Source organism: Hippoglossus hippoglossus, chromosome 16, assembly GCF_009819705.1.
Source record: "Hippoglossus hippoglossus isolate fHipHip1 chromosome 16, fHipHip1.pri, whole genome shotgun sequence".
Classification (NCBI taxonomy): Eukaryota; Metazoa; Chordata; class Actinopteri; order Pleuronectiformes; family Pleuronectidae; genus Hippoglossus; species Hippoglossus hippoglossus.
In genome coordinates, this window is record NC_047166.1 from 13,901,754 (window position 1) to 13,927,039 (window position 25,286).

General features: G+C 40.3%; 3 protein-coding genes across 10 annotated transcripts in view; 2 read left to right on the forward strand and 1 right to left on the reverse strand.

Moving 5' to 3' along the window:
• zgc:158766 (uncharacterized protein LOC100009641 homolog) overlaps positions 1–16,269 on the forward strand; it is a 30,564-nt gene extending 14,295 nt beyond the window's left edge. For 3 of the 5 annotated variants that reach the window (XM_034610338.1, XM_034610339.1, XM_034610335.1), the window contains exons 4-25: positions 2,336–2,533; positions 3,030–3,153; positions 4,061–4,154; positions 4,769–4,855; positions 5,261–5,377; positions 5,744–5,842; positions 6,103–6,245; positions 6,503–6,641; positions 6,756–6,878; positions 7,213–7,377; positions 7,888–8,759; positions 9,162–9,411; positions 9,783–9,872; positions 10,724–10,948; positions 11,140–11,310; positions 11,397–11,574; positions 11,675–11,791; positions 12,407–12,685; positions 13,459–13,730; positions 14,616–14,677; positions 15,798–15,844; positions 15,939–16,269. In XM_034610338.1, the coding sequence (XP_034466229.1) occupies positions 2,336–2,533; positions 3,030–3,153; positions 4,061–4,154; positions 4,769–4,855; positions 5,261–5,377; positions 5,744–5,842; positions 6,103–6,245; positions 6,503–6,641; positions 6,756–6,878; positions 7,213–7,377; positions 7,888–8,759; positions 9,162–9,411; positions 9,783–9,872; positions 10,724–10,948; positions 11,140–11,310; positions 11,397–11,574; positions 11,675–11,791; positions 12,407–12,685; positions 13,459–13,730; positions 14,616–14,660 (3,788 nt within the window). In that variant the 3' untranslated portion in view covers positions 14,661–14,677; positions 15,798–15,844; positions 15,939–16,269. The remainder of the gene's footprint in view (positions 1–2,335; positions 2,534–3,029; positions 3,154–4,060; positions 4,155–4,768; positions 4,856–5,260; positions 5,378–5,743; positions 5,843–6,102; positions 6,246–6,502; positions 6,642–6,755; positions 6,879–7,212; positions 7,378–7,887; positions 8,760–9,161; positions 9,412–9,782; positions 9,873–10,723; positions 10,949–11,139; positions 11,311–11,396; positions 11,575–11,674; positions 11,792–12,406; positions 12,686–13,458; positions 13,731–14,615; positions 14,678–15,797; positions 15,845–15,938) is intronic. The other 2 variants (XM_034610336.1, XM_034610337.1) reach the window with 2 other exon arrangements.
• si:ch211-269k10.4 lies at positions 16,177–20,607 on the reverse strand. 2 transcript variants are annotated; one of them, XM_034610354.1, is made up of 6 exons: positions 20,477–20,607; positions 19,550–19,757; positions 17,342–17,452; positions 17,142–17,198; positions 16,941–17,048; positions 16,177–16,812 (listed from the first exon to the last, which is right to left on the reverse strand). In XM_034610354.1, exons 2-6 carry the CDS (start codon positions 19,715–19,717, stop codon positions 16,714–16,716), a joined length of 543 nt encoding a protein of 180 aa, XP_034466245.1. In that variant the 5' UTR covers positions 19,718–19,757; positions 20,477–20,607; the 3' UTR covers positions 16,177–16,713. The 2 variants fall into 2 exon arrangements, with proteins under 2 accessions (XP_034466245.1, XP_034466244.1); XM_034610353.1 differs by having other exon boundaries at positions 16,543–16,812; positions 17,342–17,461.
• On the forward strand, positions 20,555–22,850 carry LOC117776437. Of its 3 annotated transcripts, XM_034610355.1 has the most exons (7): positions 20,556–20,695; positions 20,793–20,958; positions 21,098–21,187; positions 21,499–21,555; positions 22,187–22,259; positions 22,363–22,499; positions 22,582–22,850. In XM_034610355.1, exons 2-7 carry the CDS (start codon positions 20,797–20,799, stop codon positions 22,609–22,611), a joined length of 549 nt encoding a protein of 182 aa, XP_034466246.1. In that variant the 5' UTR covers positions 20,556–20,695; positions 20,793–20,796; the 3' UTR covers positions 22,612–22,850. The 3 variants fall into 3 exon arrangements, 1 of the variants encoding a protein (XP_034466246.1); XR_004616433.1 differs by having other exon boundaries at positions 20,616–20,712; positions 22,187–22,499; XR_004616434.1 differs by lacking the exon at positions 21,098–21,187 and having other exon boundaries at positions 20,555–20,695; positions 22,187–22,499.
• The last annotated feature ends 2,436 nt before the right edge of the window (positions 22,851–25,286 follow it).

A 25,286-nucleotide genomic window follows, 5' to 3' on the forward strand; every position in this document is an offset into this window, starting at 1 on the left:
TGAATTTGCGCCCTGCAGCAGGAAGTGGTTACAACAGTGCATCAGGTGGACCAGACCTGGAGTTTCAGCAGAGACAGCTCACGTCTCTGCAGCATTAACGCTGTCAGTGGTGACAGGCTGCTTTTCAAAGCCCACACTGTGTGTGTTTTGGCAGGTTCGGGAGACAGGTATCGCCCTACTCTGGAAACAGAGGTTATAGTCACCACCCTGTGTTTTCTTTACCACTGTCAGTCTGTTTTGTTTTGTGTGGTTTCACACTGGGCAGCTCAGGAAATCAGCAGTGTGAGAATACCACAGAGGGAATCTCGCTGTTTTTACAAAACACGGCTTCTTCCGTGAATTGAAATGTGACCTAAAAACTGATCACAGCTGGTTCTATCCAGGTTTTTTATTTTTTAAATGCACCATATATTTGCTTATTGTAAGACAACACCACCATTCAGCAGTACAGTAGTTTAATCACATCACTGTTGCTAAGATTACCTCACAGGGGATTGTATTTCAGCAGGTTTCCCACTACGACATTTCAAAGGCAACAAAGGATCCTGTAAACCCTGTAAACCAACCACGGGGACCCCCCGCATCCCACAACTAGATGACCCTACACTGTTATTGAGGCTGGGGGCTGCACTAACCCCCGATGTGTTGCCTCATTTACAAAAGTTTCCTTTGTGAACCAATCAGCCACTGGGGATTGACAGTAAAAGAAAAAGCCTTTCAAACTGTGCATATGTCTTTGGAGAGTCCTTTCACTCCAGAAACACGAGACTCAGACTCACACCAAAACTCTGCAAGGGTCAAATTACTTGAGTCGAAGCAGCAGCCAGTGCAAGTTGACGGCTTTAAAGTGCATCCAGCAGAGTGCACAGAAAACAGACTTTCACACAGGACCATACTCCAGAGGCTTTGCTCTACTTTTGTCACTTCCTCTGAAAACAAAGCAATTTAGGAAACATGCAGCAAACACAGGCTCGGCCACACAGTCGCACAGGAAATGCACTGACTGTTGAAAGACAATAGAGTCTGAGCTGGGTGGGTTTACTGTCACAGAGCAGAGCAGAGAGGGGCAAGAGGCCTCAAACGGTTTCAAAAGGCAAAACACGACAGGTGTCCATCACACACTGAAACATACAGGGGCTTGCTTATGACTGTGCTATCGCCTCACAAGTACAGACACTAAACAAGTAAACGCACTTAAACCCTATTCATTTAAATGACCAGATCGTTGTTTGTCTCTGTGTGTTGGTCCTGCAATAAGCTGGTGATCTGTCCGGGTTGTACCTATACCTCTCACCCAATGTCAGGTGGGCCGGGCTCCAGCCCCCCCCCCCCCCCCCCCCCCTGCAGCCCTCAAAGGATACGCAGTATAGATAATTAATGGATGTTTTAAATGTCCTCAAATATTCAGTTAATTATGAAGTGTGACAGAGAAAAGCAGCCAAGCTTAACATTGAAAACATTAAAACCTGCGATTTTATGTTTTTTTTATATGGCTATGGCTATGTATATTTTTTTTATTAAGCCTTTATTGATAGAACAGTTAAGCATGAAAGGGGAAGAGGCAGCTGGGAAGAGACGCAGCAAAGGGCCGGGTCGGAACCAAACCTGTGGCCGCTGCTGCTGGAGGACTCAACCCTCCATACATGGTGATCAATTAATCATTTCAGTCATTTTTCAAGATAAAATGCAGTAATATTGGGGCCCAGTAGCTCACCTGGTTGAGTAGGCTCCCCAATTATGGCATTTTTAACTTGAGGAATCGCCAATTTTTTTGCCAGTCACTGTTCTAATCAGTGATTTGTTGCAGCTTTACTCTAAACTGTGCAATTCATTTAACCCCGGTTGTTGACATTCTTCCTTGGCCAAGGCCCAGTGAAGTAAGCACTGTAGAGGTAACACAGATACTATACTCTGCTTGAAGATTTGCACACTGTGTTGCTGCCTCAGGAATCGGATCAAGTGTATAAAAAAAAAAAGCGTGGTACCACTTGGGAATGTCAGGAGCAGCATTCCAGTAAACAGAGCCTTGAGGTATGATGGGCAGAAGAGGAGGAGGTGAAAATATGAGAGTCTAGTAACACCACAGTTTGCTGTGACTCAGGCTGACTAAACACCTGGTCTCCATGGTGAGTCAGTGTAGACTCACTACTAAAGCCCGCCTATGCTACCTCTCGTAAACACTTGTTTCATGAGGGTATTACGCTGAGGTGAGAAAGCACTGAGGTGAAAGGAAACATCTAATTTCTATTGATTGGTGTGTATTTTTGGACAATGTGCGCTCAGTAGATATATAATTACAATAACTTGAGCTCACTGTTTGTAATCATCTCCCCAGGAGCGCGTGATGACGGCATCGGCTGTGAGAGCAGGCGGCACAGTGGAGAAGAGTCGCACAGTCCTAAAGCTGCCAATGGGACGGCCGTCAGTCCGGCCTCAGCATCCAGCTCCTCATGTGACGGTCACTCAGCTCGGCCCAGGCTGGGGTCAGAGGTCAACCAGGAGCTGCTCGCATCGGGCGCCGTGATCCTGCCAGGTAGGGGACGAGTGACATGGTTCACATGGTAGCTATTATATACATACAAGAACTGTCATGAGATAGTCCCAAAATCGTATATTACTCTTTAAATAGAAATAGAAATTGTGCGTATAGCTGACATGGATGAAGAAAAGTTCCCTTTTTCTTATTGTTTTTCAATATAATTTGGTTCATTTCAAGACCAGCATAACTGAACAATGAATCATTTGCATTGCTAATCATCTTGTAACCACTTTTACGAATCAACAATTCCTTTTCAATCAGCATAAACCACATGCTAAACAGTTGATGTTTATTTCTTGTTAATAGAACAGTGTGTTAACAGAAAGGCAAACTTTCAGGTGCTCTTCTTTTTATGCCTTAAGCTCCCATAAATTTCTTATCCCAGTGGGACGGCATAATTGACCTGCCACTGTGAAGATGAAGAGAGCGATAGTGGACATCTGCAGCGCGTGTTAAGTGTTGACCCCCTGCCGGCCTTCTCTCTTTCCAGGAAACAGAGATCGCGGTGGGAGGGCGGTGCTGCAGGTGTGCACGAGAGCTCAGGTGTGGGCAGGTGAGAGTTGCACGGCCAGTGACCTCACCTGTTTACTGGGCTACTACCACTCCACACTGCGGTAAGTCGCACATACTTAGCTTTTATTCTGTCTGCGTCAGGAATAACTTCAGGAGCGTTCACACCTGTCGTTTACCCCTGAGGTGAACAAAACCTCCGTCCCATCCAAAATACCTTTTACTCTTTTTCCTCCACACTTCTATGCATGATTAAAGAAGTGGTAAACCCTCTTATAAAAGAAGTATTTAACAAAAGAATAAATTGTACATTATCATGTAGATGTAAACTGATGTAAGGACATTTTAACCATTTATTAATTTGTCAGCATTTACCTTATGAAGTTGTTTTATCTTATTATAACTGTGTTTTACCTTGTCGTCAGTCATTATCTATTTATATAGCAGCCTCACTTATTGGTGCTTCACACTTATTGACAAATACATTAACAGTTAGAACTAGGTAATGCATGTTATGACGCATTTATTCAATGCTCGTATATTGCTTATAAATGTCGCTTTAGATATAAATCAGTATTTTAATAATAGGCATTGAAAGGAAGAATTAAGAATCATCAATTGTCTGTTTCACAGGGTTTTCTAATAGGCAGGGAAATGTATTTGTTACAGCATCGGCTAGTCAAAGTGAGGTAGGAAAGAGAAGATGTCAAAGTATATAATAGAATATAAATAAACAATGAAATGAAATAAAACATAAAATATGAAAATGTGCATTTTATACAATATTTTGGGTAGAGGTGACTGAGATGACTTGTCGTACATTACAGTTTTTCTAAAGCAGTAAAACCAAAACCGAACTGGCGGACTTTCACAAGAGTCTCACACACTGCGTTAATCCTCCTCCTCATTAATCAGGGTGCACTGACAACTTAGCTGTCCAAATCTAGTATTGCATGCAGTCCGTTTGTTTTTGCCAACGACGGTGCTCTAACTTAAATACTTTGGTTTCAGGAAAGAGAGGCAGGATCAAGGTCTGACTGTTGTAATAGACAGCAGGAGGCAGCAGCCGGTCCCAGCTCTGTTGTCATCTCTGTCTGAACTGCAGGTGAGTCCACAGTGGAAAATATGTAATTACCCTCCAACACGCCCTAAGAGGTTTCAGGCCCCACTCAATCTTTGTTGTCTCCTCAGCTGTAATGCTAGGTCTCTCTCTCTCTCTCTCTCTCTCTCTCTCTCTCTCTCTCTCTCTCTCTCTCTCTCTCTCTCTCTCTCTCTCTGTCTCTGTCTCTGTCTCTCGCTCTCTCCCTCTCTCTCTCTCTCTCTCTCTCTTTCCTCACACATTTTCTACTATTCCGTTTCGTTTTTAAGGAAGAGCCCAAGTTAAATGCGTAGTGACTGCACTTTAAGACATTTTTGTGAAAAAGGCTGCCCTCAGGGCTCCTGTGGAGAAGCCTGTGCTTACTTGTCTGTTTTTAACCACACACTGGGAGCGGGGTTGGCTTCAGCCGACTCGCTTAGAGACATGTCATCATGTGTATGATGATGAGTTGCTCTCTGATGTAAGACTGGTAATTCTGCAAACCACAACACATACATTAGACGTCTTTTTAAATGCCTGTTTCACAGTATTTAGCTGTGTACCTCAGGAAGTACAGGTCTTGTAGTTTTTATTTTCTTCATTTTAGGAAACTGTAAAAATGGCATGTGCATGTTTTTCAGGCTTTAGTACCAAATGCACTTTACTCGGTTCTCCTCCTGGTGGAAAAGGAGGCAGCAACTAAATCTGAACGAGACCTCAACCTGCAGGTAAAGAAACACTTTTTTTATAAGATGGATAAGAAGTATTTCAAACACTCAGTAGAGCGCATAACTCCACCAAGGTCCAACAGTCTCCTTAAGAATCTAGATTTACATTCACTGGATCTGGATTTTTATTTATGTATGCACACACTCGTAAATATCAGTCCCCTAAACATGTCAGACTTTTTCCATCAAGATCTATGAATGTTTCTGTACTGTACTGTACTGTACTATACTATACTATCTGTCAATGTTAAAGAAAGTGAAAAAAGATTCCTGGATCTGCCCCCTAATCCAGACAAACAAACAAACAAACAAATGCAGATAAAAACATAACATAATAAAGTGATGCATTTGAGTGCAAGATGTAAGTGGATTTCATAACGTGTGTTTTTGTTGTTCTTGGCACAGACTGAGACGCTGTCGTCTCTGAAGGCCCTGCTGAAACACATCGACCAAACCCAGCTCACACGAGACTTGGAGGGCACCTTCCACTACGACCACAACCACTGGATCCACTTCAGACAGGTGGGTGTGACGGAGGGGGGCTGGCCTGTCGCCAACATCATAAACATACTGTATTTGGAAGCTTACTAAAGAGCTTCGTGAGGGTGGGGTTGGTTTTTGAAAATAGTTTGGCTGTAAGTTGCTTGGTTCCATAGGAGAAAAAAGTTAATTATACTAATTGCTGGTTTTCTAAGGTTATGTATAGGTACAAGAAACGCCTGTGGGCCAGTAGGAACATGATCAGTTAGAGATATGGAAATTTGACTATTTCTGACTCAAGCCTATTTCATTTCGGGGGGGGAAGAGTGGTCAACTTTTCATCATTTTGATGTAGAGAATTTACAGTTCTGACACTTCTAATTTTATTTCTTCGTCTGTCTCTTACAGAAAATTGAGCCGTTTGCCAGCAGTTGTAGCGCAGCCATCACGTCCCTGCAGGAGTCGATCAGCACACTGAGCAACAGCGGCAACATGAAGACCTCAAAGGTCAGACCCAGCCCCTGTGGCCTGTCTGGACCTTCTGATTTATGTGCCTCTACTGACACACAATGGCTCCCTGCAGGAGTAAACATTTGAGGACTTTGTTTTGTGGTTAACCTTCATGATCTTTCAGTACAGTCGTGATCTTGTCGTGACCTTGAAAGGATGTTGTTTTCGAAAAAAAAAAGTCAAGAGCATATACTTTCCACTGTGAAAATGTAATAAATCGTATATCATTAATTTCCCTGTTCACATGTTTGATTCAGGAGGTGTCCGAGGTGATGGAACAGCAGAGGCATCTCATGAAGCGTGTCCTGGATGACACGCGTCTGAACAGGCTGCGTCTCGAGGGAGGAACTGTCCTCGCCCGCATCAGGAAAGAAGAGGCCTGTGAGAATGAGATCTACAGGTACTGGAGCGAGAGTGGATGGACAAGGCTGTGTCCGAAATCACTCACTAATCAATATGTAGTCCGCTATATAGTGAGTTCGCTTTTTTGTAGTGGTGTCTGAATGTAATGCATCATGAATAATAGTGTAAAGTGTAAAACAAACATTAGAAATGTATTGTTTTATAGCTCACCATATACTGATTTTCGGACACAGCCCAAGACTTTTAAATGGGTAATACCTATTGTGACCTTTGACCCCTTTGTTGTTCATTCAGAGATGCTGTAGACACGTTGAATGCACTGTACAACCAAGTAGATGAAGAGGTCCATAAGCTTGTGATCCTGTCCAACAAGTCTCAGAAAGAGTTAGAGAGCCTGCTGGAGGTGCGCAAGTTTGAGGAGCAAACGCAACAGGTGACCTCAAACTTTACTTCTCTCCATATGTGGTCATCTGTGCCGCAGACAAGTCTCTGTTCTCAGTGAAAAGTGTGTCAACAAATAACATTAACATTTCCTTTCTCCTCTCAGATCAAGCTCTGGTTCAGTGTGGAGGGAGAGAAGCAACTCGTACCTCTGGAGTCACTGACTCTGTCTGTGGCCAAAATCAACGAGATGAGAGGGAGCTTGGAGCAATTTCTGGAAGAGTCTGTGGTGAGTATGTCAATTTCAAACTAGAATGGCACTAAGTAGAGCGCATACCTCGGCCAAGGCCCAACAGTACCCCTTACAAATTTTACACACTCATAGATATCTGATATTTTTCTGTTATTTATTTATATTTATTACATGAATTATTCCTAGAGACATTTGTGAAAATGTAATAAAAAATGTTAAAGAAAGTGTTTTAAAATTCCTTTGACCAAATTTTGTCGAATCAGTTCAGTTGTTGGTTTGTAATCTTGCTTACAAAACAACAGTTATTAGACCTACCCCTAGTTGTTTTTATGTCGGTGTTGAATCGTGTGTGTTCTCTTGGTACTGACAGCACCAACAGAGACATGGCCTGAAGCTTGTGAAAGAGTCTCCAGAGTCTCTTCCAGGCTCCGCTCTCCTCGACTTCAAGCAGCATCTGGGCTCCATCCTGAGCAGAGTGGAGCAGAGGAAGACGCAGCTCGACATCCTGACCAACCTGCACGAGTTTTATGACTCAGTATGTATTATTTTCATGTCAATGTTTAAATTGTTTGCTATTAAAGCTGCCACACTCAACGACCTCTGAACTCAGACATACTATAGCTCTCTAGCGTCTTCTAAATCTCGTCTTAAAATTTTCTTTGAAAGCTGTTGAAATGTTTGATTTATTTATACTGTTTATTTGTTTTATCTTAGTTTTAAAAAATGTTACTAGTATATCTCTTATGTGATCAATTTCCTCTTACTCAAATATCTTGCCTGCTTTTTTTTTTCTTTATTTTCTTTTTTGTCTTCTCTGTAAATACTTTCTAGCATTGTAAAGAAGAGTGCTATTTAAAAGTTTATTAATATTATGATGATGATTATTATTTGCATTTTAGAATTCAGGATATTCTCTAATGCAAAGTACTTTAAAAGTATCACAAAAGAAACATTTTAATTTAGACCTAAAAGCTGGATTCTAATCATTTAACTGGCTTTACTCTTGTGCTATATTGATAGGCCTGTCACTCTTTCATATCTGTAGGCAAACCAGTGGATGGACCACTGTCAGGATTATTTCCATCACCTCAGCCTGGACACTGCAGGTGTCACTATTTCTCCGTCTGTGGTGGATATCCTGCAGGATTACTGCACCGAGGCATCCAAGTTCTCCATGGACAACTTCAGCAATCTCAACGACATGGTGCTCTCCCTGGAGAGTCCTCAGCAGCTGCAGCAGTGGAACACAGTGTGGCACCAGTGTCAGCAAACCAAGCAGCAGCTGGAGGAGACTTTGGCCCGAGCCACGGCGGCAGCACGGACCTCCCCCGCTGCAGACACGGAGGCTCCTTCAAAGACTGAAGACAGTCCGATCAGCACCACCGAGGAACGTGAAGCTAACGGTTGTGTGATTTTACCTGGAGCGATTACACTGTTGACTTTTGAGGATAACAAGCCTCATTCTGCCGGGCCTTTCTCCAAAAGCCCGTCCAGCTCCATCTCCTCCTCCTCGCACTTCACGTTCTCGCCCGACAGCGACAGCAAACTGAGGCAGAGCCCGTCCATGTTCGACGACACGGACAGCGACTGCACCATCGACTCGACCATCTCCTGCCACTCGGAGCCCGTCTACACAGGGGCCGCCCGCCTGCGCAAGCAGCCGATGAAGAAGATCATGAAGAAGACCTTGAGCTACGAGCTGACGCCAAGGGACGGCAGTCACTCAGATGTTAGCCACATTCACGGCTACACGGGCGTGTACATCAAGGGTTTGGAGGTAGCAAATAATGTGTCGGTAGAGAAGAAGCTGCAGAGACCAGATGTGACGAGCCCTGCGTTAGGACGGAGCCGCAGCATGTCCACGCCGTCCAGGGTTCATTCCAGACACAGTGATGGAGACGGCAAGAAACATAGCAGGTGAGGAAGAGAACCACAGATTCTTAAAGACCCATTCCGCTACAGCAGCTGATTTCTTCCCTTTGTTCTTCAAACATACATATTCAAAAGGTTTGCTATTAAAACGATTTCCCTTGTGGCTTAAAAGTGACTCTACACCTTCCTTCCTCATTTCATGACTGGGATTCATGAATATGTTAATATAGCCCCGCCCCTGCCCCATCTCCCCACCCAAACAGCTTGTGACATCACAAACCTAAGAAACCAATCCTCAATTAGTTTTTTCTTAATTTATTATCGTCTTAAAAAGTCTTAAATTGAACTTGTTGAAACCTGCAGAAACCCTGAATATAAATAGCATCACCTAATTTCATCAGGAAACATTCTTACTCTTGCACCCTCCTGTGTCTCTATGTTCACCAGTAAAGTGCAGCACATCATGGATGAGATGATCTCCACAGAGAGGGAGTACGTGCGCTCGCTCAGCTACATCATTGAGCACTACTTCCCCGAGATGGAGCGGCTGGACCTGCCGCAGGACCTGCGGGGGAAGCGCAGCATCATCTTTGGCAACGTGGAGAAACTGTGGGACTTCCACAGTCGGTACTTCCTGAAGGAGCTGGAGTCGTGTGCTCACTCGCCGCTGTCCATCAGTAGCTGTTTTCTCAGACACGTGAGTCCACGCCTTCTCAGTCATTGCGCCCTGAGGCAGCACGCTGACAGCTTGAAAACAGCTCTCAGGCCACCGTCACTGTAATGATGTGTGTATTTGCTGTTAGTGATGTTTCTTAAAACAAGTTAATGTGATGTTTCCAGTTAAGGGACATGGTTTCACTGTACCACACCGTCCCATTATCATTTGTAAACACATGTATTTAGGTCACTTGTCAGCATCATCATGTGTATAACTGGTAGGAGAAGTCACACTATTACATTTACAGCTGCGTCAGAGCTGAATCATTCACAGTGTTCGTTAAAGCTTATTAAAATGTCAGCATGCTTGTTACTGTGGTCAGTGTTGTAACTTGTTAATCTTGTGTGCAGGAGGATCAGTTTGGAATGTATGCGCTGTACAGCAAGAATAAGCCCCAGTCTGATGCTCTGCTCAGCAGCCACGGCAACGAATTCTTTAAGGTGCGTCTGGAAACCTGGGCTCTGGTTACATTCCTCACATCATCGCTGTGTTTGAAATGACATGTGGTTCAGGTGCAGCTCCAGAAATGGTTCATATCATAACGCAAAGAAGCGTCGCTCTGTCAAGGCCAAAACGAGGAAATCCATTATATTTTCATTATTCAGCACTTATCGGATCATGAACAATATACACATCAGAGTTTGACCAGTACTGACACGGCTGATATTTTAAGCTTATATATACAGTATATATATATTTATATATATATATATATATATATATATATATATATATATGTATATGTATATGTATTGGTTTGTACTGTGTCCTCACAGCAAGGGGGTTCTGGGTTTTCTGTCCTTTCTGTGTTGAGTTTGCCTGAACTCCAGCTTCGTTTCACATTCCAAAGACATGCATCTCATGTCTGAAGACTCTAAGTTGCCTGTGAGTATGAATAGCTGTCACTATATGTCAGCCCTGCGATTCGCTGGTAACCTTTTGCCCGATATCAGCTGGGAGACGTCCACACAGACACAAGGGAAAGATGCAAACTCCACACAGAAAGGCCTGAATCTGGGTTTGCACCCAGAACACTCTTGCTGTGAGACAATTGATATTGATAAGTCTCTTTTTCAATTATTAAATATAATTTTTTCTTAATAAGCAGTTTTTAAAATTACTTTGTGTTACTTTGTTATCTGTTTATCTGTAATTTCATATCTGCTAATATATTATCATTGTATCTAAGTCTTTATAATGATTTTGATATCAGTTTGAATACAATATCTCAGAACAATACCTAGAAAAGCAATAACAGCACAGCAGTAATCCTCACTGTGTGTCCCTCCAGAATAAGCAGCTGGAGCTGGAGGACAAGATGGACCTGGCGTCCTACTTGCTGAAGCCCATTCAGAGGATGAGTAAATACGCCCTGCTGCTGAAAGACCTGATAAAGGAGTGCAGCCAGACCCAGGAGCAGGAGCTGAGTGACCTCCGCACCGCAGAGGAGCTGGTCAAGTTTCAGCTTCGCCACGGCAACGACCTACTGGCCATGGACGCCATTCGGGGCTGTGATGTAAGTAGCAATATGTGAACCATGTGCTGCTATTAAGAATGTTTAGCACCACTTAAAGAGGACAGAGGTCATTAAATCTATTTTGGCGCTGGAGGTCATCTTGTTATGTATACAGTAGTGTGAGGTCAGAGCCCCGTCAGGGGATGTATTGTTCTCTGTCACGCATGTGAACGCTCATGTTTCCTCTCTAGGTGAACCTAAAAGAACAGGGTCAACTCCGCTGCCAGGACGAGTTCATAGTCTGGTGTGGACGGAGGAAATACCTTCGCCATGTCTTCTTGTTTGAAGACCTCATCCTTTTCAGCAAGACCAAGAAGATCGAGGGAGGATATGACATCTACATATACAAACAGTCCTTCAAAGTAAGAATTTTTTTTTTTTTGCCCGTTTATTTTGTACAGTGGCAGAAAATTCCGTGCAGATATAAAACAAATCTTTTACTGTTTAGACTGCAGAGATCGGTATGACTGAAAACGTTGGTGACAGCGGCCTGCGTTTTGAGATCTGGTTCCGTCGGAGGAAGTCACAGGACACGTTTATACTTCAAGCCAGCTCCGCAGAGGTCAAGGCTGTGTGGACGGCCATTATCGGCAAGATCCTGTGGAGGCAGGCGCTCCGAAACAGAGGTGGGTTCAGATTACACACATTTACTCAAGATTATTGAATATGATTCCTCTTTGTACTTTTATTGACATTTTATCTATAAAGATGTATTTTTTACTTTAGAGTTGCGTATGCAGGAGATGGTTTCCATGGGGATCGGAAGCAAACCTTTCATGGACATCAAACCTAGTGACGCAGCGATCAGTGACCGATTCATCGACTATATAATGAAGGGGTCAGGTGAGTTTTCTTCTTAGTTTTCTTCTAACAGGAGTACGCAAAGACTACTCAAGTGATTTCCATGACATGTTGTGAAGGGGTGGGGCATGACCAAAGGAAGAACCCAATGAATTTTGGTGTGGATCCAGATCAGGGGTCGGATCCAGGATAATTTTGTTATTATTTATGGATCTTGTTGGGCCTTAATCGAGGTCTGCATTCTACTGAGTGTCTTTCTAGTTTATATTTTAATGTCTTCCAACTTTCTTTCTCTGATCCACCTTCTCGCTCCAGTTTGTTTTTCTCTGAGAGGATGCAGGTCGTAGTGATTCATTACCTCATAATCAGACACACACATTTGTTCTTTGCTGAAACCTCAAAAACGTGGCGCAGCCTTGAAGGTGCTTTCATAATTTTTTTATAGTAGACACCAAAGATGTAATCTGAGCCTTATTGTGTTTTATGTGTCATTACAAGTAAATTATTTTCACATTGCCTTTCATGGTTTACCAGAGCTCCCGTAAACAGAGATTCACACCTCAATTATCACCATTTAAAATCACAGGAATTTTTCAGACATTCCTGTCGCTGTTCCTCGCTCACGTGACCTCACCGTGTTTCTCTCTCCGCTGACAGAGTCTAGGACGAGAGCTTCCATCGCCGTGCCCTCGTTTGAACACTGCGCGTCGATCAAGAGACCCCACTCCACCATCTCCAACAGCAGCACCTCCTCCTCCAGCAGCCAGTCGTCCTCCTCCCTGCTGGGCTCGCTCAATCTCCACCTGTGCACCTCACCCTCTCACCCACACTCACACCCGTACCCGATGACCAGTGTTCCCTCCTTTGCCCAGTGGCCCTACGACTGCATAGAGGAGGACGAGCTGGAGCAGGACACTGGGAGCCAGCCCTCCATGAGTGAGTGTTCAGCTATTATTATTTAAAAGTCTGATTATTGTATGTGTGTTTAATTTGATTATTAAAAAGTGGTGATTATTGGATAAATAGATTTTCTGGGAGAAATTAAGATTTAAAAAATGCAATTTTCACCATAAATACTGTAGACACTTCTTATTTTCTGTGTACATAATCTGCAGCTCATTTGTGCTTACTGGTTATTCGTCTCTTCTTTTTTATTATTGAGAATCATTTATTATTTAAGCCGCTATAATCGGTGTCATCTCACACCCGAAAACAACTTTTAGATGTGTGGGGAAATCGAAACAAAGTGAATAAAGATGGTTTATATAATTTTTCAATATTTATATAGGTCAATAAAAGAAAGACCCTTTAATGTCTTCAAGAGAACAGATCTCTTCAATGCTATCTGAATTAAAAACATATAAAATGTTGTTATTATTACACATTAAATACTTGCGACCAAAAGTATTTACCCACTACAAGTCAATATTTATCTATATTACAAAGAGCATCAGTAGACAATAAAAAGAAGACAAAAGACTAAGACTCAAGAGACTCATAGTTAAAAATAAAGTATAAAAATTCAGGTTTAAAGGCTGGATTTTTTTTGTGTAAATGGGGATTACTGTCCGTCTGTGTCTTTTTTGCTGTTACCACTAGGGGTCGCCGAAGTCTCAATCCCATACCTAAGAGCTGCAAGGAAACATGAGAACTACAACAAACGTAGTGACTGTTTCCTTAATGGCGTTCTGTGTTTTTGCTTGATACAGTGTGTTTGTCTGTTTCTCTGTGTTGTGCCACAGTCACTGAGAGCTCAGAGACGTCGTCCCGGTGCACGTCCAGTGAAAGTGTAACAGGACTCAGTAGCCTCGGCGTTCCCGGGCACCCCGACGTCGTCATAGACTCCTACAGCCACAACAATAACAACAACGAGCCCCCCTCTTTCCTCTGCTCCTCCACACCTCCCTCCTCCATCACGTCTCCCTCGATATTCCAGAAGGACGAGGACCTCCAGCCACAGGGCACCAAGTTCATCACAGCAGTGGGTGTTTGATTCTCTCTCTCTCTCTCTCTCTCTCTCTCTCATTATCTTCTTATGATCCGATGCTGATAAACTGCTGATGTTTCATTGTTTAATATTCTATATTCTGCCCCACTGATCCAATGAGTCCTGCCTGGTCATATGTATTGTAATGTGATTAGTTGTCAGTTTATTTTTAGCTGTACTTAATAAATTGACAACTAAATGCATATTTCCACTGATAGTCAAGACTAACTGTATATATTGTAGACACAAATATAATTAAATAAAGTGGAATGGCACTCAGTAGAACTCAAACCTGCACCAAGGCCCAACAGTCAAGTCGCACTAAATTGTACACACTCAGAAATCAGTCCCATTAATTTCTTCATCTAGATCCACGAAAGAAATCCTGCAGTGTTAAAGAAAGTGATAAACAATTCTTGAATTCGCCCTCTGATCCGGATCGGCACCAAACATTTGATGGATTATTTCATTGTATTGCATCCTTCCACCAAGTTCCGTGGTAATCCGTCCTGTAGTTCTTGTGTAATCCTGCAAACTAACAGACAGTTAAACTATAAATACAGAACCTCCTTGCTGGAGGTTATGAAGGAAGAAAAACATTTTAAAAGCCTGACTATAACCAAGCTTTTACTGTGATGATTGATCTTAAATATGCAGACGTGTGAAGTGGTTTTCTGTGGACAGACAGCAGAAGTCATCTCGTGGAGTAAAACACTGAAAAGTGTTAAACAAGTCTCTCACCAATTTAAGAATCTTGTCAGCAGAACTGGTCATACTCTGGTATGTGGACTCCAGATTCTGAGAACTTAAAGGGAAGTTGTCGAGAATAGCTGGCGAGTCGTTGCACTCACAACCTTTCTGCTGTTCTGTTTTTGCCAGAGCAAGACCTCTCATGTAGCAGTAGGCCTCTCTACTGTGGTCTGACTGAGAGTTTTAGCTCAGTAAGTAACTGGTGTCACCAGAGCGGACATATATATGTGTGTTGTTTCCTTCTCATTAACAACCGCGAGGTGCCTCCTCTGAATACTAATCTGTGTGGAATGTGCTGTGTGCTGCATGGCCGTGCGTCCTGACCGGCTTCCAGGGCTCTCGTTTGTTTTTTGTAAACTTCTGGCTCTTCCTCAAGTTTACCTCGGGAGTTTCCTCCTCCTCTCTCTCCTCTGTGCATCCATGTTGACATGAGGGTGAAATCTGTGTCGCTGAATATCATGAGTTTAATGTCTGTTGTAACACGCGCATGTTCTGTCTCGGCCTTTGTTATGTGTTTTTTTTTTCTTTTGGAATGCACTTTGGGTTGAATGCTTTGGAGTTTGGGGATTTTATTTGTTTGAAATGTTGAAATTCTTTATTGTGTCCAAGGGTCAAAAGTAAATTTCAGACAGAGACAAATGGATACTCACAATATTCTTAGGGATTAAAATACACAAAAAAATTACATTTGATGAACTGGAAAGTGTAAGAACTTAACGGAGCATGTCATTTGTTGTAGGACCTAAATGGCAATACAACATTCATTCATTTTAAGCCACCTTTAGCTGTTGCTTTAAATGTATGACACACTGTAAACAGTAGAAACATGACTTCTTCTTAGAATGTTTTCATTAACGTTTAGATTTTTTATTATTAAGATCTTTTTCAGTAAAGTAACTTTCCTGAATTTCCAGTGTTACTTCTAAAGAAACATATTTCAATCTCCAGTTAAGCTATTTTTCCATCTTTTCATTTATAAATTGCATACTAATCTAACATAAGCATTTCAATTATAGCAATGTTATTTATTCGAATTTTGAAATAAAAACTTTAAAAATGACATCAAACATGCCAGTAATTGAACACCTTTTTTATTTTTAACCATGACATATTTCTTTATACTGTGAGAAAAAAAATGATGTCTCATTTGGGGAACTTCTAAATATGTCTTGTCTGAAGCCATTTTACATCATGAACGTGTTTAAAATGGCCGTTTCTTTGACTCACATAAATATTGCATGTGGACTCAAATAGAAATGTTGTGTGCTGTGTGTTGTGTTGACCTGTTTTTCTTTCCTTCTCTCTTCACAGCTGTGACGCCCTCACACAGATCACTACTTGATGCCACAGCAGCTCGTGTGTATATATATATATATATATATATATATATATATATATATATATATATATATATATATATATATATATATATATATATATATATATATATATATATATACAGAGTCCAGCTCCGGAGCACTGAGACTTTAATGGATGAAGCTCAGTTATTACAAGACATTTCATGATGATACTGTAAATTGGAAATCGACACATCATACACATTGTCATGATGGTACGTAAGTGGTCTGTACATTTGTGTTTAATGAGCTATAGATAAGAATCAGTGTTAATATTGTAGATGAGTTTTTTATTATGTATTTTGCAAAAGAAAAAAAAAGTAGCAGGCAGATCCACACAGACGATGTTTTATTGTCATGTTTCTTTTGTCACCAGCTCTGTGTTAAGACGAGTTTGTACAGATGATTAAAATGTGTAAAACATATCGTTGTATTCTTATCTTTGTCACACCAAATATGAAATTGAGTATTTCCACCAGTGGCTATTTATTCGAAACCTAAGAAAAACCTATAAGACACATATACTTCTGAGCTCTGTAAAAACCTCCGTGAGAAACCGAAAACAAGAAGCAGATATTTCCAAACTGATAAGAAAACACGAGTGTGAAACCACACACACAGAGGGCCCTGCAGAGAAGCACTATGAGACCCACCACTACCGTTGCACAGAGGCACAGAGGTTGAGGAGTGAGTTTTCCTTCGCATGAGAGACGCTGACATTTGCCCACCCAAGCCTCGTATTCTCAGTCCAAGTCAAGCATCCGACACAGCCCACAGCCCGGCCTCTTCAGCAGCGGTTTCAGCTCCAATATACAATCGAGACAACTAAAAGCCACACATGATGAACAAAAAAGAATCAACCAGCTTTATCATGGTGATTTGGCACGTTTCTCTTTACAGAAGAAGAAGCAGAGAACCGCAGAGAGGAAAACCTCAAGCCCCATCACACAAAGTTCCAGCACTTCTATCTGTGAGAGAGATAAAGAGCATCAGCACATTAAATTCCCTTCAGCAACTACAACTTAACATGCACTGTAAAACAAATCCATGTTTGAAGCAGGGGGGTTTCATTTTCCTCATTTTCACATGTTCTCACCCTCAAATGCTCGTCATTCCCTGGATGCCAGTCAGCCAGGTCGACGATTATCAGACAGGCTGCGGCCACAGCTGCGATGATACCGGCACAGTTAACCCCAAAGGACAGCTGCAACAAAAGTCAGACAACCATCTATCAACCAATAATCACTGCCACCAGCTCTAAAGTGCTATCGGGGGGCTTCCACTGAGTCACACTCACAGGCAGTAATCCTGGATATTTGAACAGCAGGTTGGAAACAACTCCAGCAAAGATGAACTGCGGAGAGGAGAGGAACGCAGCACATTTTTCACACTGGGTGATTTAAAGATTCATACATATTAAAAATTAACTTGTAGTTTTATCGTCTTTAAATGATGCCTGGTTTTTGTAATGAAGTTCTGGTTTGAGCAGAAACGTACGATCACTCCAGTCAGGTGGGAAAGTCTGAACAAGGTGAAAAGTGACTGATGCATTTCCTGGGTCACAGCGAAAAAAATCCCCACTCCGACACTGAGGAAACCGCTCACCATCTGCAGAGACTGACAGAGGACACAAAAATACATATAAGACTATATCTATACACATATATATATCTTTTCTTATGTAAACAATTTCATATCAGCTTACAAACTATGAATCACAATATTAAACAACACTTAAATATGATGTGAAACATTTTTGCTGCAATCAATACTTACAGTCCTGAAGTTTATAATAATTAATAATTATTGAGATATGACACTTTTTGTATTTTGTAGTTGCAGTAGTACTTTGATCCCTGTCTCTCCTCTTTCCCCCTCTCCCTCTCTTTTCTCGCCCCCATTTTTCTCCCTACCCACACACACACACACACACACCAACCGGTCAAGGCAGATGGCCGCCCACATTGAGTCTGGTTCAAGAGGTTTCTTCCAAATAAAGAGGAAGTTTTTTTTTTCTCTGCAGTTACCAAAGCGTTTGCTCATTGTGGGAACTGTCTGACTTCTCTATAATATTGTAAGATCTCGGCTACTAAGTGTTGAGCAAGACACTTAACCGCCAACTCTTCCTGTTGATCACTGTGTGCCATCACTGTGTGCCATCACTGTGTGCTTTCGTTGCATTTGAAACAAAATCTCTTTGTTTCCTTTCTTCAAGGTAAAGTTGAAACAAAAATCAAACCAATTTATGACATGAAAGACATTTCAAAGACATTTATTTGTCACATAAGAAATACAAAAACAATTTAAATTTTGATTTGGGTTTACTCTGTCCACAGAAACATGTGGAACTGTCAAATAAAGTGACAATTATCTATGCTTGGATGGTTAGAATGAGAGATTTAAATTGGGTCAGTCGCCAAAAAATGTTGAGTGACCAAAATCTCATTCAATTAGCAACTTGTAGACCTGAGTAAATGCTCTAAATCAGGGGTCTTCAATGTTTTTCAGGCCAAGGACCCCCAAACTGATCAAGAGATGGAGCAAGGACCCCCTACTATATATATTGTATAAAATTGTGTTTTATATTAAACTGGGCCTAGTGCCATGTACAGTGCATCCGGAAAGTATTCACAGCGCTTCACTTTTTCCACATTTTGTTATGTTACAGCCTTATTCCAAAATGGATTAAATTCATTTTTTCCTCAAACTTCTACATACAATACCCCATAATGACAAAGTGAAAAAAGTTTGTTTAAAATTTTTGCAAATCTATTCAAAATAAAGAACGGAAATATAACATGTACATAAGTATTCACAGCCTTTGCTCAATACTTTGTTGAAGCACCTTTGGCAGCAATTACAGCCTCAAGTCTTTTTGAGTATGATGCTACAAGCTTGGCACACCTATTTTTGGGCAGTTTCTCCCATTCTTCTCTCAAGCTCCATCAGGTTGGATGGGGAGCGTCGGTGCATAGCCATTTTCAGATTTAATCCATTTTGGAATAAGGCTGTAACATAACAAAATGTGGGAAAAGTGAAGCGCTGTGAATACTTTCCGGATGCACTGTATAAACATAGCTACCCTGTTATTGTGCGTTCAATACTAAGCTATCCAAATAATACACAGGTTCATATATTCATGTTTTTATTATTGTGTGTCGCTGAATGTGTGCATTGCTGACTGAAAGATAACGTCTTCTGCCTCCATTTATCCGTTCGCTGCAATATGTTGGATTCATGTTAATGTGTATTTAAAGACATTTCAATTTGTGGGAAAAAAATTGGTTGGAAAAAATAATTACAAATTAAAAAAATATAAAAAATTGTCTAATCAACCAAAAAATCCGCGACCCCCCTGTTGAAGACCTCTGCTCTAAATAGTCTGGATTTAAACTCTCTTTTTCAGTATAGTTTGGCCACTCACCCATTCACACACCCATTTATATCGTGCATCTATGTGCACACTCGATCGCACATCAATCACACCCTGGTACAGCCGTCAGGGGCAATTTGGGGTTTTCGGGTTCAGTATCTTGCCGAAGGACACTTCAGCATGCGGAATGGGGAGACTGGGATCAAACCGGTGACCTTCTGGTTAGTGGACAACCCGCCCTACCTGCACTTGGTTCAAACAAGACTAGATATGGTTTATTTTTCATGGCTGATAACATGAGATTGAATTTTATTTCATTTTGATGAACTCACCCCCAGCACAGCAGGTTGTTTTTGCAGGAGGTTGTGCAGCGGCCCTTTGACTTCTGGCACCATCTCTACAGCTTTGTACTCTTGCACCAGAGGCAGCTCTTCTTTGTTCATGCTGAACGACTCCTCGTCAGCTCTTAGGATATCCAGGTTTATATCAGCACAGGCCATGATGCTTCCCTTACCTGCATGGATAGTTTTCCCTTATGATCTATAATGATAGAATAATTTAGAAATCTTTAATTTGTCAGTCATTCAGTACTCGTTTAGCCTCAGAATGCGACAATCCAAAAACTTTCTATCATGTAAGATAATACTATATAAAACTGTCATAGTTAAGATTTAATATGTAAACAACAAGATATAAGACATTCACTCTGTAATGCAGTTTAATACAAATAAACTACAGCGTACAGCTTTGGAAAAATTAAGTAAACAACCAAACAATTCAAAAGGTTTCCTCCCAAAAATCGTCAAGGTTTTTTTCTTATTGTTTTTAATATTTATTGTAGAGAGAGCTTGGAGATTTTATATTTGAAAGGGTTAAAATATTCATATGTTTCTAGTCATCATTTTTAAATCAATTGCGCATCACACATTTTTCATAATTATCAAATATACAGAGTGAGTTTTGTGTTAATCAGTTGGATTGTATCAAACATAGGGTTAATAGTTTGTCAAATTTTAACATCACATAATCAAAATTTTATTCTGTTTCTTCTACTTGACACAAAATATTAATTTCCTCAAATTCTTAGCAGAAGTTTACTTTGTCAGATTTCTTATTTAACATCAAATACACAAAACCTACAATCCTATATATATAAACACATACTGTATATGCAGACTTAACAAAATCAAATTGTGTGTTTAAAATTTGTACAACAAAGCATTTAGAAGAGCAACTTGATAAAGATCTTAGTTTCTTACCCTGTTTGGCTTGAGCAGAACCTTATTTCACACTTTGTACGTGTCTCAAGCAAATGCTTCTTTCTTTACTCATTTCCACTTCCCTGCAAGTACTCAGAAATTTGAGGTCATCTCACACCTTCATTTCCCCACCCCCCTTAAAGAGTGCGACAAACAAAGACAATCGTCGTGTCAGGTCATTTCCTCTTCAAACTTATTTGACAGAGCAGAGAATTTCAGGTCAGAATAGAAAAAAGGTACGTTACTGAAAACCTGAACAACACTTCAACAGCGACAGAAACTGCTTCACCATCCTTTACACTGATCTTGTTCACAGGAAAATGAAGACGACGTTTGTGTGCAACGAATCGATGGTCATCTCTATTCCCATCAGGAAACTAAACGATGCTGGAGCGGCTGACCTGATGCCAGAGAAATTCAACTGTGTGTTCAAGGACTCCTACAAGATCTTTGTTATCAATGGGAAACCTAAACCTCTGGGAGTAAGTTCACCTCTTTCTTAGACAGATATGTGGAAAACTGCAAACTGACTCTTACATGGTTTGTGTTCACATTCTTGTTATAAATCTGTTATACAGTATTTTCTGTTTATATATTAATTATCTCTTTTTCATTTATAAGGCAGCTCAAGCCATCGCTGGTGTGTTTCTTTGCACTCTTGGTCTGATTGTGAGAGGAGAAATGCTGATCTACACTGTACCCTGTGCTCTGGTAAATATATTCATTATAAAAAGAGCTTGAAACTATTATTATGGATATTTGTTTTTGGAGAATAGTAATATACAATCACAAACCAACCATTTTATCTTATATTTCTACTGTTATGGTGAGCTATACTGTGCATCTGTGTATCTCATACTTCCTTTTACTGCTGTGACACAGCTTATTTTATCCTCTTTAGTTATGACCCAGTATTTGAAAATATGTGTCATATATATACATCTATACATATATAAACATTATGTTGCTATACTGCAAAATATTATATTGTAAAAAACTGATATATTTTACCATCACCTTAGTTTGTGGTCTCTGGTTTGCTGTCCTATGCTGCAGGAAAAGGTCCGCATATGGGTGTGGTGAGTTATTTAATTTAAAACAAAAACATTGTTTGCAAGTGTTAAACCCACCTTTCTCACTGATTTTATCTAGAGTTTATTTTAATTGAAAAATGTATGTTGTTTTTTTATATGAATTATCAGAATAATCTTTAGTGCTCTTAAAAAGATTGATTCATAGGGAATGTAGTAATGTGAAAATAATGATATTGATGATTAACGTCTCTTCTTTGCTGATAATAGATTTATCTCTGTGTTATAGTCTGTGTGGTCGTAGCTCAGCTTCGATCACTTGAATTTGGTGATAGAGCTTAATGGAAAAAATATATAAATAAAACTTAAATAGTAGGATTTGTGAAAAGAATGTGCATTTGAGTTAATTTGACTCAATTCATTTAAACCGGACTACTCAGTTAAATTGAGAAAAAACTTTATGCAGCTAACTTGCTTAAATTATGAATACATACACTTTAATTGTTTAAGTGTATACATGGTTGAATGTTAGTTTTCTTACACAGTTTGAGTTGAAATTACTCATCAGGTTTTACAGTGTGATTTAGTCATGGCTTAGTAACACACTGAGCCCACATTGCTTCTATAATGGAAGTCGGTGCGGACACTAAATGTACAGTAACATGATGTCTTCTTCCAGGCAAAGCTGTCGTTCTCTCTGAACATCATCAGCTTCTTCTGGTCAGTTGCAGCGTTCGCTATCAGCTTGATCCTCTCACTCAATCCATATCATTACTGGCCCCATTTCACGGTAAAGGAAACACCACTGCCCTCGACTGAGGGAAATACAAAATACATGTGTTTTCACTTCCAATAATCTCTTGAACTTTTCACAGGTGTTCACAGGAGTCAATGGGCTGATAATGAGTCTGCTGGTTGTTGAATGTTTCCTCGCCCTCTTCTTGATCTTCTGGTTAAGTAAAGCTGTTTGCAGGCAACACTTCAACACTTTGGTATGTTTTTTTCATTGCAGCTCCTTTTGTTTTAGTTGAATAAAATATAATGTAAATTCTAATGGTCTTTCTTTCTCTGCAGCCCATCATACTGCTGAAACATGGAGACTGAAATAAAAGACTTGATGGAGCTCAACACACCAACCGACCATGTTTAAACTTTTAACTTCCTGGTTGTGTAAAAAGTGCATATCAGCCCATCAGTGTAGTGAAATACACTGATGGGCTGATATATCCCTGAGCGCATGCTGTAAAAAAAAAAGCAACTTCATAACAACCTAATGCTTTTGGTTTTTACAATTACATGTTTTATTGTCTTTTTAAAAAATCACATCCATGTAAATAAAAGAAACAAAAAGGACGGAGAACACTTTTAGATCATATCTGAAACCTACATATTCCACACGGGCTCTGGTAAATGACTATAGATTGATTATTGATTCCTGTGGTAGCCTGTGTGTTCTGCCCCAAAAAATGTAAAGACTTAAAGATGTGTCTTAAGATTTCAGTGACCCACTGTGGATATTCTGTTGAGTATTGACTCACATTGTGTACTTGATTTTTAAAAAATCTGGCTTGTATTCCTGGATTTTATTTGATTTGACTTTATGTTTGGCTTCAGATTAGTGAATTACTCTGGACGGGTTTTATCTCGTTTAAAAAAATCAAAGATTCTCAAGCTGACAGATACTGTACATTTTAATATGTGATTAAATACCTTTTAATTCTTTATCCATGAATTTGTCTCATATACAGACATTTTGATTGTGGTACATTTCCTACCAACTATGAATTGAATATTTTACGTTCTTATGTATTTCAAAGCAAATAAATTTGCTTTGAAATACTGGTGGGAGCATACAACATGTCCACCAGAGACATTGTGATGATCGAGCTTTAGAGGCCAAAGCTGAGGAATGTCAGACCTCCTCCATCCTACACCACCAGGGTTTGCAGATTCTGTGGAGTCATTTAAAAAAAGTCATGACATTCGTATTTTAAGCAGGCCTTTGGGTAATTGATGTGCACCAGGTCTGTCTTTTATGCTCTTTACTGGTCTCTGTATTCTTTTCCTGTGTGTGTGTGCGTGTGTTTTCTCTTCTGCACTTTGTATTAGCGTGTCTGAATTTTAGGCCTTAAATATGTTAAAATATAAAGTGACAGGTCTTAAATGTGTTTAGGTAGATCTTAATTATCTTAACATTCATCTACTGCTGCTTCTGTTGCACTTGAAATCGGTTTCTTAAGAGAAATGTTTTAGCGACACACATAGTTTGTAATGTTTTCATGTGTTAGCTCTTTCTCAGTGGTACCAGGTATTAGGATGCTGTAATAAAACAACAAACAAGACCAGCATGGAACTGATGATTGATGTACACACTGGGCCCGGCTGTGGGAAATACTACTGATACCTACTCTCTCTGCCTGTAGTTCATGAGAAACAAAGCATTTCTCTACTTGACTACTTCACCTGATCTTCAATTATGATATTCCTTCATATCTATTTGACATAGGTCTTAAACTTTGTTCATTATCCTATTTGAAACTACTTTGCATTATGCATTATGCTAAAGTTTGTAATTGAACTTGTTGAAACCTGCAGTAACCCTGTGTCAGTGGACCTGGACCATCTGACAGCCACTCAGTCGTGCAGTGACTTACCACATCCTCTAGATGTAGCTGTTGTCTGCTTTTTTGCTGTCGTTCATCACTCATGTCTCAGCCTTTCCCTTTCACACACACAGCAGTACAGCCACATAGAGGTTTCTGAACCAAAGCTAAAAATCCACTGTTATACGTTCAATGCATTTTGTTATCTTGCAAAGAGAGATCATGATGACTGGATGAAACAAAAAAGTATTTATTCAACAGCACATACAATTAATACAGCAATATAATTCTGATCAACAACCACTATGCTGCACCAACGTTTTCTTGCAGTGGCCAACTTTTAATGTTGGTATAATAATATAGAATATATAAATCAATAATTTCACGGGTGTGGTGTATGTAAAACACTTCTGGGTTTTATGTTTGGCAATGTGGTTTGAACACTTCTACCCAACAACATTTAAGTGTTTCAATTTATCTGGGTTTGTATTTTTATATTGATGGACAAGACAAAATATATATTTTTATTTTGTTTCTAAATATATAAATATATAAATATTATATACTGTACAGTCTATGCTCTCAACCCATATTCTCCCGCTCTCACACTAACCTGAGGGCAACCCCCTGTCTCCCAGCCAATGAGAAGCACACCATCTCACCCAACCCAGAGCCATTGGTAGCTGGAGCTGACAACAGTGTCACGTGCCCAAACACTGACATATTTACTGACAATCTGTAAAACTCAGTTATTCAAACAATAATCCTTATAACTAAGCTGAACTCTATTACTAAGCCATCAACACATAATAACAATCAACATTGACAATAACTACCAGTCCGTTACAATATCATTAACTCCACAGCACAATAAAACATAATTCTGAAGATGGTCGTTAATTGATAGATATCAAACTGAACATTTGATTATTTTTAAATACCAAACATCAACTTTTGGTGTGTTGCCATGGAAACAGCATTCAACAGTGACTTTGATCTTTGACGGCGTCACGCAGTACAAAGCTCTCTTCAGTTAGGTTTCGTCCTGCGCTCGCAACCATCACTTGTGTCTGGATTATCTCTGCGTTGAACGGTCAGTGGATGAGGAGGAATACATCCAAGTGTAAGACATGCAAAAACCAAGACATTTCCTGTTGCTACCAGGGGGCACTGAAA